Genomic DNA, 18,216 nt, shown 5'->3' on the forward strand with positions numbered 1-18,216 from the left:
AAACCAAACTTTGGTCCTCTTTAGCTTGCGGGAGTCCTACGTCTCTTGCACATACGCTAATAGTCTCTGCTAGTTTCCTTGCTTTCTGGAGTGGCAAAATATTTCTGGCTCTTCTTCTACAGTTTTTGCCCTACTCTGGAACCAGCCACTTCTTCAAGTAGCCCTGGCTCCTTTTAGTGGGCAATGGTGTTTAGAGACGATAGTCTAGGCGCTAGAGGTGGTCATTGCTGCTGGGCGGGTTATTGTTTCTCTACTTCGATTGGACCAAGCTAGGATATACTTTTGTTAATGGTAAACATAACCATGAGTGCTTTTTGGGTACTTATGGCACAAACCATATAGAGGACACCAGCGTTTTTACTTAATCTCATTACTCTTAGGTCTTTTCCTCTTACATCTGTGTTTCTTTTCTCCCGTCATCTGTTCTTCTTTCTCTTGGGCCTAATCCCAGTTCTCCATGAAAACATAATTATTCATGTCTTTTATCTTAAAGTATCAACACTGTCACCCATAATGTGACTTCTGAAAAAAAAATTAAGATTTTCTTGCAATTCCTATTGCCCTGTATGTCACATAGAGAGTATTTTCAAATTATTTTATTTAAAACCACTTTTAATGATTCTTTTCTGGTGTGGTTATGCCAACAACTGGATGGATATATATTTAGGTACATTTACTTCATTTTACTCTGAAGTTTTAGGAATTGCTTTTTAAAAATGTGTTCTATCATTCGGTGTAATATTTTCTTGGTTCCAAAGTCAAATGAACAGAAGAGGCTGTTTTTAAAGAAGGCTTTTATTCTTGTTTCTTCCACTCTATCCCCTGTCTCCTTTTAGAGCTAACTTTAAAAACTTTTTTTTTTTCATTTTGTAAATAACACTTAATTTTTGCAACTGTGCAGAATGGAGACTCTTGGTTTCATCTTGGACCTTCAGGACTTGGGGTTCCTAAGGATTTTTTTTTGGATGTGTGGAATGGGGCAGGTGACCCTGGCTAAGTTCCTCGGGTACCTGTGAGATACCAGGGTGGCGTGAGAGAACAGCAGATACTCCCGTGGGGTTCATTTCTGCACTGCAGAATCCTCCAGGGAGAAGCACTCTCAGGCTTCATCCCTGGTCAGTTGACCCTAAACCAGCCCCTGGAGGCTGGGCTCTGGGCATCAGAGTGCTCCTAACACCCCTCTCCAGGTGATGCTACCGTGCAGTTAGGGTGAAGACCACTGATCGCAAGAGGACTTAACATATGTCTAGAATCTCGATGGTATTTCCCCAGACTTACTGCTTTTCCTCCTTATCTCTGACCTTTCTCAACTCTGCCTGTGTCACCTGTGTCACCTGTGCCTACGTATCTAAGAGTGAACTGCCTGTCCGTCTTTTCCCCACAGACTTCCTCTTTTCTGCTTAGGTGTGTCACTCAAGCATTTCCTCTTTGCCTGGTAGCTTGTTTCTGTTTCCTATGTTTTATTTTTTTTCTTATGAATTGTTGTGACAGAATTGGGCGAGAAACATTTCAAGTTAATGGGGGGAGCACGGTGGAGGAACTGTGCCCACTGGGAAAGGTCTGGCATCCAGCCGTGTAGTACGTTAGCCTGAGAGGCTGGGGGCGGGGCTTACACGTCAGGTGGCTGAAGGAGGCTGGATACCAAGTATTCCATTAAGGAATATCTGCCTCAGGGACTCTGACCGAGCCTTGCACCCTGGGGCTTGTGGTACTGTTACAGAAGCCCTGGGCTGCTCCAATTGAAAGCAAACCCACGGGCTCTTTAGTCAGGGGCCCGATTGCCCGCCGCCAGAATTATAACTCTCAATACCAGAGTTTGGTGAAAAGAAAAAGAATTATTTATTTAACAGTTATATAGATTTAGTTATTTGCGGATTTCTGTTGTTAAGTCTTATGTTCTTTAAAACACCCATAAACACATATCCTTGCCTTCCCCCTACCAAACCAGGCTAGTTTTAGAGAAGTCAGAGAAACCCTTTCCCTACTTCCCAAACACAGTTCAGCTTTACTAGTAGCTGCCAATCATTCAATCCTGATGGGGGAGACCTCGTCTGTGTTATGGGGTCCACCAGCTTTTAATCCAGAACCTCGTGGATTCTCAGCCTCCTTGGAAACTGCATAGTTAGTCCTTTTGTAATCCGCACAGTCAGCCTCAGCCTCAGTCAAATCCACACAGTCAGCCTCAACCTTAGTCAAATCCGCACAGTCAGCCTGGCTAAAATGTCTGCCGCTTATTTTTAAATCCCTGACTACGTCCTCTGACGCAGCGGGTGCGGTGACCAGTTCTGACCATTCACAGAACCTCACGCAGGCTCTGTGTGCTTTCTCCATACCATCCCCTGGTCCAAGCCCCCTCCCATCTACCTGAGGCTTTGGATGCATTAAAGCCATTTTGCATAAAAAAAAAAGACACTAAGTGGAGGCATTCTAAAAGCTGCTTCCTTCTCCCCATCCCCCAGCCGCAAACTCTGGGGTTTTTTGGAACACCCCGGTTTCTGTAACAGTTTCATATTGGGCTCTTTTAAAAATGCCTTAATGGCTTCACAGTTGAGAATTCTTGTAAAGGAATGAGGACTGCATTCCAGCTGGTTTGTGGGAAGAATCTTAACCAGGTCATAGATTCGTCTAGAAGAGGAAGGGATTGCATGAGTAACTTTTGTCCTTGTTCCTGCTGTCCAGAAAGTTAAAAAAAACAAAAATTTCCCCTCGTTTCATTGAGAAATAATTCAGAAATGATTATTGCAATAAGTTCAGCTAACATCTTTTCATATAGATACAATAAAAACAAAAGAAAGAAAAAAAGGAAAAAAATATTCTTGTTGCTATGAGAACTCTGAGGATCTGTCCTCTTAACTTTCCTAGCCATTTCATACAGCAGCATTAGCTGTAATCATTCAGAAGGTTTTAATTTGGTTATTTTCAAGCTTTATAATGCGTATTTTCCCTGTTTTGTTTCTTACTTGTTGAGGATTAAGATTAAGAGTGGACAGATGAGTGGGCAAGTGTGGACCATGACTTGGCATTACTCACAAGTGACCTTATTTGCCTGACTGGATGGTTGAATTCCATCTCTCAGCAGAAGGATCAGGAGGCTTACACGTAGTGACCTGCCTCGTACTGCTCTGGGTTTGTTGCATTTGTCAGTATTCTCTGATCAGTGACCACATTCTTAACATTCTTTTGTAATTATACCCATTTCAGGCTCAAGTGGGAGCTGAGTAACAGGCAACACAGACTCCCAGAGGCAGTCCTAATTTTCATGAAAGTTCGGGATGGCAGGTGTTACCTCTGGGCTTCTGGGGGACAGTCCCAGGCTTGCATGCTGCAGGCCTGGGCTGCCCTTGGCTAGACAGGGGTAGGGACTGCCCGTGTGTACAGTATGACATTCTTTTCTTCATAAGCTTCTGGCTTTTCATCTCAGTAAACTCTTATTAAAGGCTGTTTTACGACCCCGTGCATTAGGATTCTTCCGTAAAATATTAGTGCCTCTTGGGGTGAATGAGAGGGCATGCTGGGAATGTAACAGTGAGACTTTGTGTTCTTGAGATGCGATCATCTTAGTCATAATTCTTCAACTAAACAATGTTCCCTTCTGTCTATATAGCAGATGAAAACTTCCACGCGCACTTGGAAGGTGAAACCCGCGAACATGTGTGTGTGTGTGCATGTGGCAGGACAGTGGGGTTGGGGACTAAAGTCTCATCCGTTTGTGGGATGGGGACAGCTTCCTATAAATAGCCTGATAGGGCACTATGAGTCGGTTGAGAAGAAAATGTGTGTTAGTTTTGTTTCTGTTTAGTTTATTGGACTCTCCCTCCCTTTTGCGCATGGGCTCCGCACTTGGGCCGGGAAGGGAAGAGCTGTCCAAGGCACCCCTGTCAGCTGTTTTCATGTCTCTGTTAATAAGGAGGGGCTGCTCAAAACGTAATACTTGTTTCCAGATCAGGTTCTTGAAAGATTTCCCAACTTTTGGCATTTTGTCTTTGGAGAAGTCTGCGGAGGAAATGATGTCGAGGGCCTGTGGGTTTACTTTTGATGACATGGATTTGCATCGAGTGTTTGATTTTCTTTGATGGAGGAGAAGTGTACCTTCCAAGGGAGGAAGTATTGATAGTTTGTGGGGAGGAGCTCCCATTTGTCAGGGAGGGGCAAGTTTTGCTGTTTCTTTGCCTTCAATCTTGGGGAAGAAAAGTACTTTCCCTAAATCTTATGCAGGCTGTAAGCCCAATGACTTCCAACTCGTTGGTGTCGGATTATCACTGTTGTCTTGGGGAGCAGGTGGTTGTTAATGTTTTCAAAACCAGCACCTGCAATACATGGCTGATGGAGAAGCACTGATCGCGTTATTTTTTTAGCTTGGCTTTCACCGTGTTTAATTTTTAACTCCAAGGAGGCCATAATTTGGGGCACATCCCAGTTTCTAGAGTCTAGAGGCACATTAAAGCAACAGCCCGTGGGGCTGATGGCCTGGGAACCCCCCTAGCCTGGTTCCTTTAATACTTTAATAAAACTTGCTTTTTAAATATTCCAACAGCAGCTGGACTTCATTCTCTTGATTTACCAGCACGTTGAATTTGGGTGGGGGAAGATTGATCTGTATTTGTGCCAATATCTCAGTTGACAAAGGCTCTTGGAACAGGAGGTGGCAAGAGTGAGCCTCTTGTAAATGGACCAGTCTTGGCTCTCTTTTGGGCTGGGACCCCGAGAGCACAGAGGAAACGGGCTGTCCCCATGTAAGCAACATCCTTTCCCTTCTTTTTGTCACTTTTGTTCCTTATTCATCTTGGGTCATGGCTCATGGGACATTTGCCAATGCATTCTAAAGCACTGGTTGTGATATTTATTGAGCACCTACAGGGTACCAAGCACAATATACTAAAGCTTTATTGTCTTTGAACTTCTAAGTTTGGCTTCAGGTTGAGACTGCGATCTGCTTGTCATAAACAAGAAAGTAGCTTTCTTTTAGAGTTGCGATGGATGTAGCCTTTTTTATATGCTAATAATAAAAGTCGAGCTGCCTTAAGAGAAATGGCTATAGAAAAAGAAGATCAAAACTATGAACATTAAAATGACAGCAAACTCATAACTATCAACAAGTGAATCTAAAAAATAGAAACAAAATTCTACCAAGCAAACCAGAATAGGAACAGAATCATAGGTGTGGGGATGATTTGGAGGGTTATCAGCTGGGAGGAGGAAGGGGGAGAAATGGGGAAATGGTGCAGGGATTAAGCATAATTGGTTGGTACAAATAGGGGAAGTTAAGAATAATATAGGAAAGGGTGAAGGCAAAGAACTTACATGTATGACTCTTGGACATGAACTAAGTGGGGAAGGATCGCTGGAGAGAAGGTGGGTACTGGCCAGAGGGGAGCAAAGGGAAAAAAAATTGGAACTACTGTAACAACATAATCAATAAAATATATTAAAAAAAAAAAAAAAGAAAAACACCCTTCTATGGCTTGTGTTTATAATTAAGATCCCCCGCCCCCTTTTCTTTCCTTTTAGGAAGGCACCAAAGTAATCCAGCCCTTACTTTTGGGGAAAATTATTAATTATTTTGAAAAGTACGATCCCACCGATTCTGCGGCTCTGCGGGAGGCCTACGTCTACGCGGCGGTGCTGACCTCCTGCACGCTGCTGCTCGCCCTCCTGCACCACCTGTACTTCTACAACGTTCAGCGCGCCGGCATGAAGCTGAGGATAGCCATGTGCCATATGATTTATCGGAAGGTGAGTGACACATGACTTCGAACTGGGCACCTCCCCCGAAGCACCAGAAGCATTTGGGGAAAGTTCAACAGAACCTAAACATTTTGTAAATAGAACTGTTTAAACTGTACTTAGAGAAACTTGATAGAATGTTTGCATCAGGCTTTTTTTTTTGGTGGTGTTTTAAAGCAAACTTTGCCTAGAGAGAGTGAGTTTTCTATTGAGGTCAAGTCAGGGCTGCCTTGGATTGCATGTGGCCCCAGGCTGTTGCAAAATACTGTATTTGTAAAGGAATCTAATAAAAAAAAAGTGTCAGGGTGATTTAGACATGAAAAGTTTTCACTGTTTTTATCCCTAAATCCCATGGTTGTAATTATGGAAAGTTTATTGTTGTTCATTAAAACCTTCATTTACATCAAAGTTGTATTTAAAAGTGACCATCAGTGAAACTGGATCTATAAAATGAAATCGAGGACAAAAGTTATATTGAATACTTGAGAAAGGGAATGATGATATTTTATAAAATGAACCATTTAATTATGTTCAACGTAATTTTGTTAACTAAAAAAAAGTATAAAGGAAAGCCAAATATAGACTCACTCATTGTATTCTATAGTTATGGTTGTTTTTAATAGTATTAAAAAATTGGATGCTTGATATAAAACTTTAAATTTTATATTGTTTTAGCAATTTTGGCAAGAAAGAATGATTTCATCTATTTTTATGTAGCTTATTATATACACCATTTTCTTTTCCTTCAGGGTGCAGGATAGCAGTTTTAGTGACAAGACCCTATTTGATGTGTTCAGTGTTTTTGTATTGAGAAATGCCATGAAATTATTCCGTTATTTACCCTGATTTTAACTTTTATAAAAGGAGGGAGGATTTCAAGTGTCTTTACAAAGGAGTTGCCGCAGATACACCAGTGTCAGGAGCTGAAGCACTCTTTTTTTTTTTTTTTCTATATAGAATTTTTTTTTGTTTTTCAATTACAGTTGTCCCATTTTTTCCCTCATTGCTCCCCACCACCCAGCCCACCCCCTCTCCCACAATTATATCCCTCCCCGTTGTCCACGTCCATGAGTCCTTCATACACGTTCCTTGACTAGACCCTTCCCTTACTTATCCCCCTTCTCTCCCTCCCCCCTCCCCCCTAATAACTGTTATTCTGTTCCTTGTTCTATTTAGTTCATTTGTTGAAGTGCTCTTTATAAACTTGATCCTAGAGATCTGTTTGCCCTGGAATGTTTGCTTTAATGCAATAAAAACGAATATAAAAACAAAGCAAGAAGCCCCAATGTAACAGTATCATATACTGTTTGTTAAGAGTAGATCTTAACTGTTCTAACCTTGACCACCCTCTGCCAGAGGCAACTATGTAAGGCGATGGATATGGTAATTAGTTTGACTTTAGTAATCATTTCCCAGTGAGTGTGTGTGTGTATATACACACACACACACACACACACACATATATATATATATATATGTCAGACCATCATGTTGTATTATCTTAAATATACACAATTTTTATTAAAAAACATAACATCGTTATTGAAAGATAAAACCTGACATAATATAAGTATTGCTTTTGATACCTAGTTGTTGCTTATCTAGAGCTTCAATTTCTTGTGATACTTTTCTTGCACAGCGCAAGGTGTGCAGAATGGTAGTCACCTTGGCATTGTGTGAATCCTGGAGGCCTGACATCTCATTGTCTGTGAGTCAGGAGGTCTTCTTTGTCCTGGTCATCGTCATCATCATCATCATCATCATCTTTGTTAATTCTGTCGCACTCCGTTCTGCCAGTTAGGAGAGTACACAGATTTCTCCATAAATTATCTAGATTTTGTCTCTCCAGATCATGTTTAGCGCTCCCCACCCCCACCCCCTCAAATAAATAGGAAATTTTACTAGCACTCCACTCTGACAACGTCAGACGCTGAAGCCAGGTTGGAGGTGACAGTTCACACAAAGCTCCGTGCAGCACAAGTGTTATTGTCCACCTGTTTTTCTTCCTCTGAGCGCCTCCTTTGGGAAATCCAATCTGACTGAGCACAGGCAAACATCTCCCACGGGGATTAATTTGCCGGCTCGATTAGCCTGGAAGAATTGACCCTTTATGAAGTCAAGGATTGCTTGGGTTAAACCGTATGCATAACCTGAAATTCCAGAAACATGGGAAAGACAGATTTCCTCATGTACCGCCTTGTATCTAGAATCCTGCTGAGGTTAAAAAATGAGCTACTTTTTCCTCCCAGGTGGGCTGATTCCTTAGGGCCAAAGCTGATGTTCAGGCCTCACTGCCTGATCTCCTGCCCTGGGAGAAAATCGGGGTGGTGTGGGTAAATGCGATAGCCATTAAATTCATAGTCGGAGTTTGTAATATAAATGACTTTGTGAATGACTTTGTGGGCTGTGGCACCTATAAAAATGACTTGTCATTTGTTTACCTTTGCACAGCTTTGGTAAAATTACTTTTGGCCTTTGAACATTGATTTTTTTTAAAAAAAAGTTGTGGTATAATGTCCCTAATATAAAATTTACCATTTTAACTCTTTTTAAGTGTACCGTTCAGTAGCATTGAGGACATTCACATTGTTGGGCAGCCATTACCACTGTTGACCACCAGAACGTTTCCATCGTCCCAGACTGAAACTCTGTGCCCAGTAAACACCAGCTCCCCAATCCCCTCTCACCCCTGCCATTGCCATTCTCCTTCCTGGCTTTATGTAATTTGTCTGCTCTAGGTACCTAACATAAGTGGGATCATACATTATTTGTCATTTTGTCATGTAACATAATGTCTTCAAGGCTCAACCATGGTGTAGCGTGTGTCAGAATTGAACTCCGTGTTTTGTTTTTTTTTTTTAAAGATTTTATTTATTTATTTTTAGAGAGAGGGAAAGGAAGGGAGAAAGAGAGGGAGAGAAACACCCATGTGTGGTAGCCTCTAGTGTGCCCCCACCTGGGGACCTGGTCTGCAACCCAGGCATGTGCCCTGACTGAGAATCGAACCAGCGACCCTTTGGTTCACAGGCCGACGCTCAGCGCACTGAGCCACACCAGCCAGGGCTTGAACTCCTTTTTTAAGGCTGCATAATAGTCCATTTTAGGCATATACCACGTGTTGCTGGTCCATTCATTCATCTGGCAGAGGGCACGGGGGTTGTTTCCACCTTTTGGCTGTAGTGAATAATGCTGCTGCGAATGCGAGTGCAAAATATGTTTCCAAGTCCATGCTTCCATTTCTTCTGGGTGCACTCCCAGAAGTGGAATTGTTGAACTGTGTGGTCATACGATGTTTAATTTTCTGAGGCACTGCCACACCGTCCTCCATTGTGACGACATCCCTTTCCATTGGTCCTTGCTCCTTTGAGTTTTCTGTGTGAGTTGAGGACTCAGTGGAGCGAAGTTTTGATGACGTATGACCTTCTGTTTGGATCCGTGCCTCCGGTGGGTGGTCTTTGGGAACAGTTCGTGGTGGTCTGTTCAGGTTCCTCCAGTCTTTAGGGCATTTTCCAGAACATTTTACCAAATAAAGGGATTGTGCAATGCAAGCTGTATATATATTTTGTTTTTGTAAAGTCAACAGATTTCCACTAAGAAAACAAGTTTCATGCCTGGGTTGCGGGCCAGGTCCCCATTCGGTGGCACATGAGAGGCAACGACACAGTGATGCTTCTCTCTCTCTCTTCCTCCCTTCCCCTCTCTCTAAAAACGAATAAATACAATTAAAAAAAAAAAAAGAAAAGTGTTTTAAATGTTGTATTTGCTGATTGTAAAATGTCCCCAGCAGTCACTGGTGGTGTTGCCAGCATGGCGCGCTGTCACGTCTGCAGCGGGAGCAGTGGCTGACTTCCTGTCTTTGTTCTTCCCTGGACACAGGCGAAGAAAGACCTGCCCAGCTTCCCATCTCAAAGGGCGACTTCCCCAGCTTAGAACCAGGAGGTGGGGCAGGATGACAGTCTCAATAACCAGGATGCTCTCGTCCTATTTCACAGAGATTTTTTTTTTTTTTTCATCATAAAATGCATACTGTACAGAGATTTTCCCTTAAGATCTTGAGCCTAATCGGCCCTTAAGTTTCCTGACTTTGTGTCCAGATGGGAGAACTCGGGTGGTTGCCGCGGCGGATCCGGGCGACAGGCAGGCTTGTTCTGAGTTCTCGGTGAAGCCAGAGCTGACAGTCGGTCACCTGAGCTCCCGGACACTGTTCGCTGCTCCGTGTTCCCCGGGGCAGATTGCCTGCCTCGCAGAAATGCATCAGTGGGGCCAGACTTCTTTTTCTGGATGAAACCTTGCCTTCACTCTCTTTAGAGTAACCTAAAGGATAGTTTGTGGGAGAGTATCTGTTTTTTCAATTTCTAAGATGAGCCGATTCTGTGCCAACGCCCTGGTTTCCTTTACGCTTCTTGCGGACCTGCCTTATGAGAACTTAGGGTCCCTCCTCGTCCATTCCCAGCTGCTGTTGAACAAGATGACGCCCTGTCCCCCTGTTGCAGCTGTCCTGCTGTCAATGGATGTCATTTCCACGGTCTCTTCAGTGACTGTTTTCTGCCTCTTTGTGCTTTTTGGGGAGGGTGTGTGTGTGATTTTGCTGTTTAGAACAGTCTCATGCAGAGAGCTCCGGAACTGTCTAGTATTTCTAAGCACAAGAAGACTGACATGCCTTCTGGAGAAAATACCTGTGTGAGATAAGCTTGGCTCAGGTGTGAGTTATCTGATGTGCTTTTGGCCACGAGTTCAGAGTTACGAACCAGCAATAGATCTTAAATGTTGTCTGGTAGTAGAAACAAGGTTATGCATGTATTGATCGGTTGATGAAGATGTTGTCACCAAAGGCTGGCAGAATCCTAACCCTGTTATTTGCTCTAGGAGCAATTAATATTCACTAATCAGGTTCACAGTGACTTCATAGGACATAACTATTGTGAATACTGAGACTCGACTACTGGTATTTATCCAATACTTTCTATAGATCAATAATCTATTTAGAGAAATAGTTTTACTCACCCTAGGTAAGTGTATTTTTAATTATTTAAGTGATGTACTGACGTTCCCCAACTTAATGATGGTTCAGTTTAATGATTTTTTGACTTTGTGATGGTTTGGAAGCCACATGACTTCAGTAGAAAACGTACATTGCGTTTTGAATTGTGATCTTTCCCTGGGGCAGCGGCACGCTGTACAGTACTCTCTGGGGGGTGGGGGGGGTGGACAGTGGCCGCGTGCACAGCTCCCGTTCCGCCACGCTGTCACCACAGCGAACAGCCAGTGCTCTGCAGTGTCCTGTGTCGCCAGCATGTGTTGGGCATTGCGTTCTGCGTTTTCTCATTATATCACGTCTGCAAAATGCCCATCTGTGTCTCCTGCTTCTGGTGAGAAGAGGAAGGCAATTCCTTTGAAGTGAGCCTCCATGATTGTCCATCTGCAGGCTCGTGGAAATGTTCTGAGCACATTGAAGGGAGGCTACACGAAGCAGCGATGTTCGGTGGCTTAGGTGTATTAAATACACTTTTGACTTATAATATTTTCAACTTAACCATGGGGTTATTAGGACATAACCCCACGGGCCGTTGAGGAGCGTCTGCAGTTCTAATTTTAGAATAGTGTATTTTGGAGGAAAATGCATGCTCCTGTGTCTGCGCCATTTATAATAGATTTCATATTTTTAGATACTCTTCGTCTTTCTGGGTGAAGGGCTCTTCCCCGTTCCTTTAAGCCTTTCTCTTCAGATCTGTCTTCTCTTGACCCGGCTTGCCGACTTCTGCTGAGCAAGGACTGCAGCCTTCTGCAGTAAAATGGAGCCTGAATTTAAAAAGTCTCTGCACTGGAGTGTGGCCATTGTGAACTAGTGTAGCAATGCTTCGTACGCTGTTTAACACTTTAAAAGCTTTCTTTGAAACACATTTTCTTTTCCCAGCACATTTCTGTTTGACTTCCGAGATGAGCTTGAATGGGGGCAGTGTAGTGCCTGCCTGAAGGGGCAGTTTGTCAGTGCTCTGCTTGGCTAGGGAAGAGCCGAGGGGGGCCTTTGGGTGCAGGTTTAGTTGTTCATAGGGGTATAAAGTAGTATCTCCTAATGGTTTTGATTTTTATTTCATCGATGAACTAATGATGTGGTGGTGGGGGGCTGGGGGGCAAAATCAGCCCAGTGAGAATCACTGCCTTAGAGAATGGTCTTTGATTCTAAGACATGGTCTCTTGGGGGTGTCTCAACTTTACACCCCAGGCTTCTTAATGATGTATTAAGGTTTCTCCACTCTGGCTATTCAAGAATTCAGTGTACCATGTCTGCTTAACCTTCAGTCACCGTGTTCTGCTTGCTGCCCGGTGGCACCCTCTGTCTGGTCAGGCTTAGGCAGCCTTGACCTTGGCCTTTGGAGCTCCTGCCTCAGCTAAGGCCTTGCAGCAGGTACTCCCGGCCCCCGCCAAGACTCCTTTTCTGTACCCCTGTCTGATAGCTTCGCTTCCAAGCTGCCGGCCGCTGCAGCTGACTCCAGCGTCTGACCTCTGCTGCCTCCGCTCGGGCCGCGGTGCTTTGCGGCCTCCAGCTCCCTGCCAGCCCTGGAAGGTGGTCTCCTGGCAGAGAACGGGGGCTGTGGTGGCGGTCACTGGTGCGTGTGCCTTGCACTGCCTGCTATCGGATGCCGAAAACCATCATTTTATCCAGTGAGGTCGTTGCTTATGGCAGAGGTTGTGGAGGGGCTGGTGGTCTGTCTGTTTCTCAGCCGTGTATGGGAGCCCAGAACCTTCCTGCTTCCCTCCGCTGGGTGTTTTTGGACAGCACTCGCCGAGGGCACACCTGTTCCCTTCCTTGTCGCACAGATCAAGGACGAGGGCAGGTACCAGGCTGAGGTTCACCAGCTTTTGTGATGAGTCATCTCTGTGCTGGTGCAAAACCCAGAATCTGGGTCTAATCCCAGACCTGCTCCTCAGAGTGTCTGAGGAAGAGGCCTCGGAATCTGCATATGTGACCTGTTCCCTGCGGGGGATCCTTATCACCAGGACAGCAGAGGAAGCAGTGTAGGAAATGGGGAAGGGGAACCACAGGCCGGGGCAGCCTGAATACCTGCACCACTTTTCCTGGGATGTATGCCAAAATCATGATGGACATTAAAAAAAAAAAAAAATTCTGATTAGTTTAATTAAAAAAACTGTTTTCCTTTTTCATCTGAAAATGTTTTTGTTTCTCCTTTGTTCTTTTAAGATTTCTCTAGGTTAAGAATTTTTGAGTAGTAGTGATTTTCTTTCTGGCCTTCGAAGGTAATAGTTTTGTTTTTTCAATTAACACGTTTTTAATTTTAAATTGTGGTTAAATACACATAATATAAAGTTGACCACGTTTGCCCTTTCAGAGGGTACAGTTGGGCGGCATTCAGTACATTCACATCATTGGGCAGACACCACCATCCATCTGCAGAACTGTGTTCCTCTTGGGAAACTGAAACTGTCCCCATTAAAGCATCGGTCCCCATCCCCCTGTCCCAGCACGCTTCATCACGCCTGCTGCCTCTGAACTTGCCTGTGCTGGGCACCTCACGGAAGCGCGATCGTACAGAACTTAGCTCCCGGTGACTGGTTTATTTCACTTGGTCTAACGTGCCAAGGTTAATTTAATTTTTCAGACAGGTACGGGCCATCCATTTGCGCAGTATTCTTTGAAAAAGTCATCTTTCACCCTGACCCTCAACGGTGGCGATGAACTTTTTGGTTGGTTGTGAGGAAAAAGAAGGCATCTCAAAGAGGGCGCGACCCTGCTGTGGGCCAGCTGCTCGGTCTTGGTTGTTTTCCAGTCCCCATCCCCTCCCTCTGGGACCCACCAGCCGACATTTTCTTTCCTTCTTCTTTTCTTTTTTCCTTCAGCTTCCAGTCTCGTTTATTTTTCCGAGCATCTGGATACAGTTCACTGTAGCAAACAGTGCTCAGCACTCCTTCTCATTTTAGATTCTTTAAACGACCTCAGTATCGCGAGCATGACTTCACAGTCCAGTAAAACCAGAAAACTAAACTTTCACTTCCCAACAAAGGGACTCACTATTCATGGAACTACCACATTTTATAGGCAACGCGCGGACTTCAATAGAATAGAACTCGGCCTTTCTAAACGAGCTTTCACAGAAACAAAGTCACTTTTTCTTTCTTCAGTGTCTCTGCGTCTTAACATCGGCTGGGGCCCAGCTGGTTTTGTTCGCTCCAGTGGGTAGGAGAATGTGGGACTTACCCCAAATGGAATTCGGTAAAGGAGGGGACAGGTCATGTGATGGGAGGTATTTTCCTCATTGTTCTGTGCACTTTCCTCCTGATTTCTTCGTATATACTGATGATAGAAATTAAGGCATCGCTGCTTTGGGTGAGGTTGATGGCTGTGAATGCATCAGTATTTAGACCACATGCCCTTCCCTGCACACTTTGTTCTCCTGCACACGTCTCCATTTTCTGAGTGCCTCAGACATGGTCTTTGAAAGGCAGCGAGTAATGCAACTCATTACTTGAGGTTTGCTGCATTCCCAGCCTCCTCCAGTTTAGCACTTTGATAACTATAAAACCTCAGGGAAAAGAGAACTCCCATTGGTAAAATACTCTCGTTTTGACTAGTCCTCAGTAAATTATGTACAGAGGGTGAGTTTGTAGAGGGCATATTGGTTCCCTCTGGTACCCCTTGGTCTGCGGGGAGGAACGTGGTAAGCAAAATAATTAGAAACTTCTTCATAGACAAACTAGTTCTGCATAGTTGCTACAGAAGACTAGCACGTGGCCTCACCTGTACATTCTAATGACAAAGCATGTCATTTTTGAGATGATAGATTATAACCACCTTTTTTGTTTTTTAAATAACAGAAATACATGATCAAAGTGTATTTTTTTTTTTTTAAAGTTGTTAGAAGTTTGTTTTTCTTCCCCTTCTGTTGGGGGCACCCTTTGTTTATTTTCTTTCCCTCACGTGGGGTCTTCCACACTCTTGTCTTTCCTTCTTCCTGTTGCCCCACCCCCATGCCTTTGCCACAGCTGGTCTGAGTCACTCATTTCTCTGTCCCCCTCTTCTGCTGGGTAGACCAGTCCGACAGGGCCTGTCTTTCAAGCGAAGAAATTGGTGCCAGTAGGGTCTGTGTGTGAGGGGTCTCTCATTATCTGGGGACATGGTCTCACTCTGAACATACTAATCTAGTTGCCTTACGTATTCTTTGCATAGGTACTAGCAGACGCAGTTAATGAGGTGGTCCTCATTCTCCTGAAACAACACACGTTGATTGACTACCTCCTCACTCCCCGGGGCACCTATTTTCAGTGCAATGCTTAGATTTTCTGACATGTTCCCAAGGCCCTGGGGGCACATCAGCACCCTCCCCCACTCCCCACCTCTCCCCCAAGTGGAGGGTAGTGTTTTCCATGTAGCATGGCTGCCAGCAGAGTGTGGGACACTGCAGAGCAGTCTCCGCACTGGGGGCCTGGTCAGGGCCTATGCGCCCGCAGGTTCCCAGGGCATTGGGAAGCCAGCCTCAGGGACTGGCGGCCCTCGGAGGTGATGAGGCCCAAGAATGTGGAGCAACTCTCTCTGATGAATTCAGGTCCTCAGTCTGACCTCAGAGCCAGTGTCATAGACCCCCGCCGTCCACGTGGTTCTTGGGGTACACGTAATCCTCTCATGTTTGGAGGCTCACTTGTCAATTCTGAATGCATCTTTCTGGCCTTGAGACTTCAGTAGGTCATCGTGGTATAAGGGGAAAAGGTGGACAATGGCGTTAAAAGGAAGCTCATGGTACCCCCAGTACGTAAATGCCAAGTCCGTCAAAACTTGCAGAGAGCTTTCTGCATGGGTATGCTAGTCTGGAAAATCGGGGTGGGGGGTGGGGAGCAGTGGAGCTGCCAACGTACAGAGAGCCGCAGGTGGCTTATGCTGCATGTACTTCGGTGTTTGTGTCCTCGAACCTCTTTTCTGTGGACTCATAGAGGGGATCTGATTAACTTTAGGGAGTTGTCACCCATCATGTTCTTAGGGACCAGGACGTTAGGCAACCCGAGGGCCCTTCCCTCAAAAACGGGTTTTAATGGCTCTAGATTACTCAGTCCTGAACACAGGTGTGGCAGCGTTGCTAGGCAACTGTGGGCAACAATGCTGGGGCAATCCAGGTACTTTTCTGCTTCAGGTGAGCTGGGCATACTCAGCAAGGCTGCTGGCTGCAGCACTGCCCCGTGGGTCCTGGAAACCACCTTATTTGACAGATGGCTCTGGGATAGAGCCAGGAATCAGGAAGTAAGCCAGAACCACACAAGAGGTGACGCAGACACTTGTCCCTTAGGCTCTCCCTCCGAGCCTCTTCATTTGGACTTTTCTTAGGTTTTCCTGGATATGAGGAAGCACCACCCTAGTGCAGAGGCAGTGCAATGATGGCGAGAGACAGTCTGAGGACCTGATGGTAGTGGGTATCAATGAGACAGTCTTTCCAAGGGACAGCCTGAGAACAGAGGACAGTGTGGGTGTTTAACATAATGCAGCACCCAGAGGCATGGCCGTCCGGGTCACTCTGGGACGAGCGGCCACACACGGAGGGTCCTTGCATTGGGTGCCACCTCAGTGACAAGGAATGTGCATCGCAAAGACGATGCTCCATCATTTGTGTCTTCCGTCCTGAAGAGTGGATTCTTAGAGGGATAATGCATCTTACTAGTGTGGAAAACCTTCTACGGAAAGACCGTTCATTTTTGCTCCCGTTCCTTTGGGGGTGGTTTGTTCCCCCACCCCACGGCGCCACTCAGTCGAAACCTTCCCCCGTTCCCTGTGCTGATGTGCTTACCGCCCAGGTCACACGTGAATTACATGTGCTTGTAATGAGCTCGTCCCATTGGTGCCTCATACGCAGTAGACAGCAAATATGTGTCATTTCACACTTAAAAAAAAAAATTCTCACGCGAGGACATGCACATTGATTTTTACAGAGAGGAGAAGGGAGGGAGAGAGAGAGGGAGAGAGAATTATCGATGTGAGAGAGAAACATCGATCGGCTGCGCTGACTGCGCAGGGAACCCGCAACCCAGGCATGTGCCCTGACCGGGAACCAAACCTGCAACCTCTCGCTTACAGGACGAGGCTCCAGCCAACGGAGCCACACTGGCCAGGGTGTCATTCTGCTCTCGTAGGAAACCTGTGATCCAGGCGGGGTGAGGGGTCCTTTCCACTCACAGAACGAGGAAACTGAGACCTGAAGTGTTGAAATGATGTCCCTCTCAGAATTAGTGACGGATTCCAGACGTACAGTCCAAGTCCTCTAAGTGTTTTCCTGAGCAGCTTCTCCACCCTCATCTAATCTGGCTCAAAATTACTTTCGTTGGCCTCTAAGTATAGACTTCTTTTTAAATACTGGGCCTGTCCGTGTTTATTAAAAAAAATGAAGTGGAGGGTTTTGCTCCATGTCCTGCCACTCCTTTGCTACCACCTCAGTGGGGAGTAGAAGGCTAACCCAGGTTTTTTGGAGCCTGGCTGTCGTGGGACACCCTGCTAGCCTGGATGTCACACAAGACCCCACGAAAATGTGCTCCGATTGGCTGTTTTCTTAAGTGCAGCTTGGTGTCAGCACTGGGATCTAACTCTCTTTCCCTCTCTTATCTTCAGGCACTTCGCCTTAGTAACGTGGCCATGGGCAAGACGACCACAGGCCAGATCGTCAACCTGCTGTCCAATGATGTGAACAAGTTTGATCAGGTGAGCCCCGCCCAGCGGTGCTGTTTCAGTCCCCACCTTTCTTACAGCGGTTTACCTTGTTGGAATGTCAGGTGCTAGCTTTTGACGCAGGCCAGGATTCTGTTGAGGACTTAGGCGGGTTTTTTTTTTTTTTTAAATTTAACTCCTTTCTTCTGGGTGCCACTTCGATATGGCATGTGTTGTTGGGTAGGTGAGCGTTTTGTTTTTCTGATGTTGCCCACAACATAATTTTGTCGTAAGTAGGCAGGCAGCTGCGTTCTTGCCCAGCTTGGTCAGTGGTCCTAGTAGCCTTCCTGGAGTGGTTCTGCTTAGCGCGCTGTGCTGGGATTGCTGGCCGAGCGGTCTTTCTCCCCATCTAGATGATGGACTTCTGGTGGGCGGGGATTATTTTTTTCCCTGAGTCCTGTACAGTGCCTGCTGTGTAGGAAGCCCTTGAGAAGTAATGGCAAGGGCTGGTCCCTCCCCAGAAACAGCCTGCTCTCTAACCCTGCCCACCCCGCGTTTCCAGCTTCCTTGTGAATATATCCCATTATCCAGGCATCGTAGCTGCTGGTCAGATCTGCAGGTCACCAGGCCCCTTCTCTTTTAATCATTCATTTCCCGACAGTGAACTCAGGTTCCTACTCAGTTGCCCTGAAGGAGCCGCAACCTATCAGGGAGATAATTACATAAGTAGTTGCTGGAGGGTTAGGTGGCATAAGATAGCCTTTCCTGGGTGTTGGAGAGCCCAGGGCAGGCCGGCCTGAATTTGACAGCAGAGTTTGGGGAAGCCCTGAGCTCATCTGTGGGGAAGACGAAGT

At 45.5% G+C, this 18,216-nt stretch overlaps 1 protein-coding gene across 2 annotated transcripts in view; it reads left to right on the forward strand.

The window, feature by feature from the left end:
- Positions 1-18,216, forward strand: part of ABCC4 (ATP binding cassette subfamily C member 4 (PEL blood group)) — a 196,610-nt gene that overhangs the window by 32,414 nt on the left and 145,980 nt on the right. For both annotated transcript variants that reach the window (XM_090257992.1, XM_090257993.1), the window contains exons 4-5: positions 5,509-5,733; positions 17,327-17,416. In XM_090257992.1, coding sequence (XP_090114118.1) covers positions 5,509-5,733; positions 17,327-17,416 — 315 coding nt within the window. The remainder of the gene's footprint in view (positions 1-5,508; positions 5,734-17,326; positions 17,417-18,216) is intronic.

This window comes from Furipterus horrens, unplaced genomic scaffold, assembly GCF_987537825.1.
Source record: "Furipterus horrens unplaced genomic scaffold, mFurHor1.1.pri manual_scaffold_12, whole genome shotgun sequence".
Taxonomy (NCBI): Eukaryota; Metazoa; Chordata; class Mammalia; order Chiroptera; family Furipteridae; genus Furipterus; species Furipterus horrens.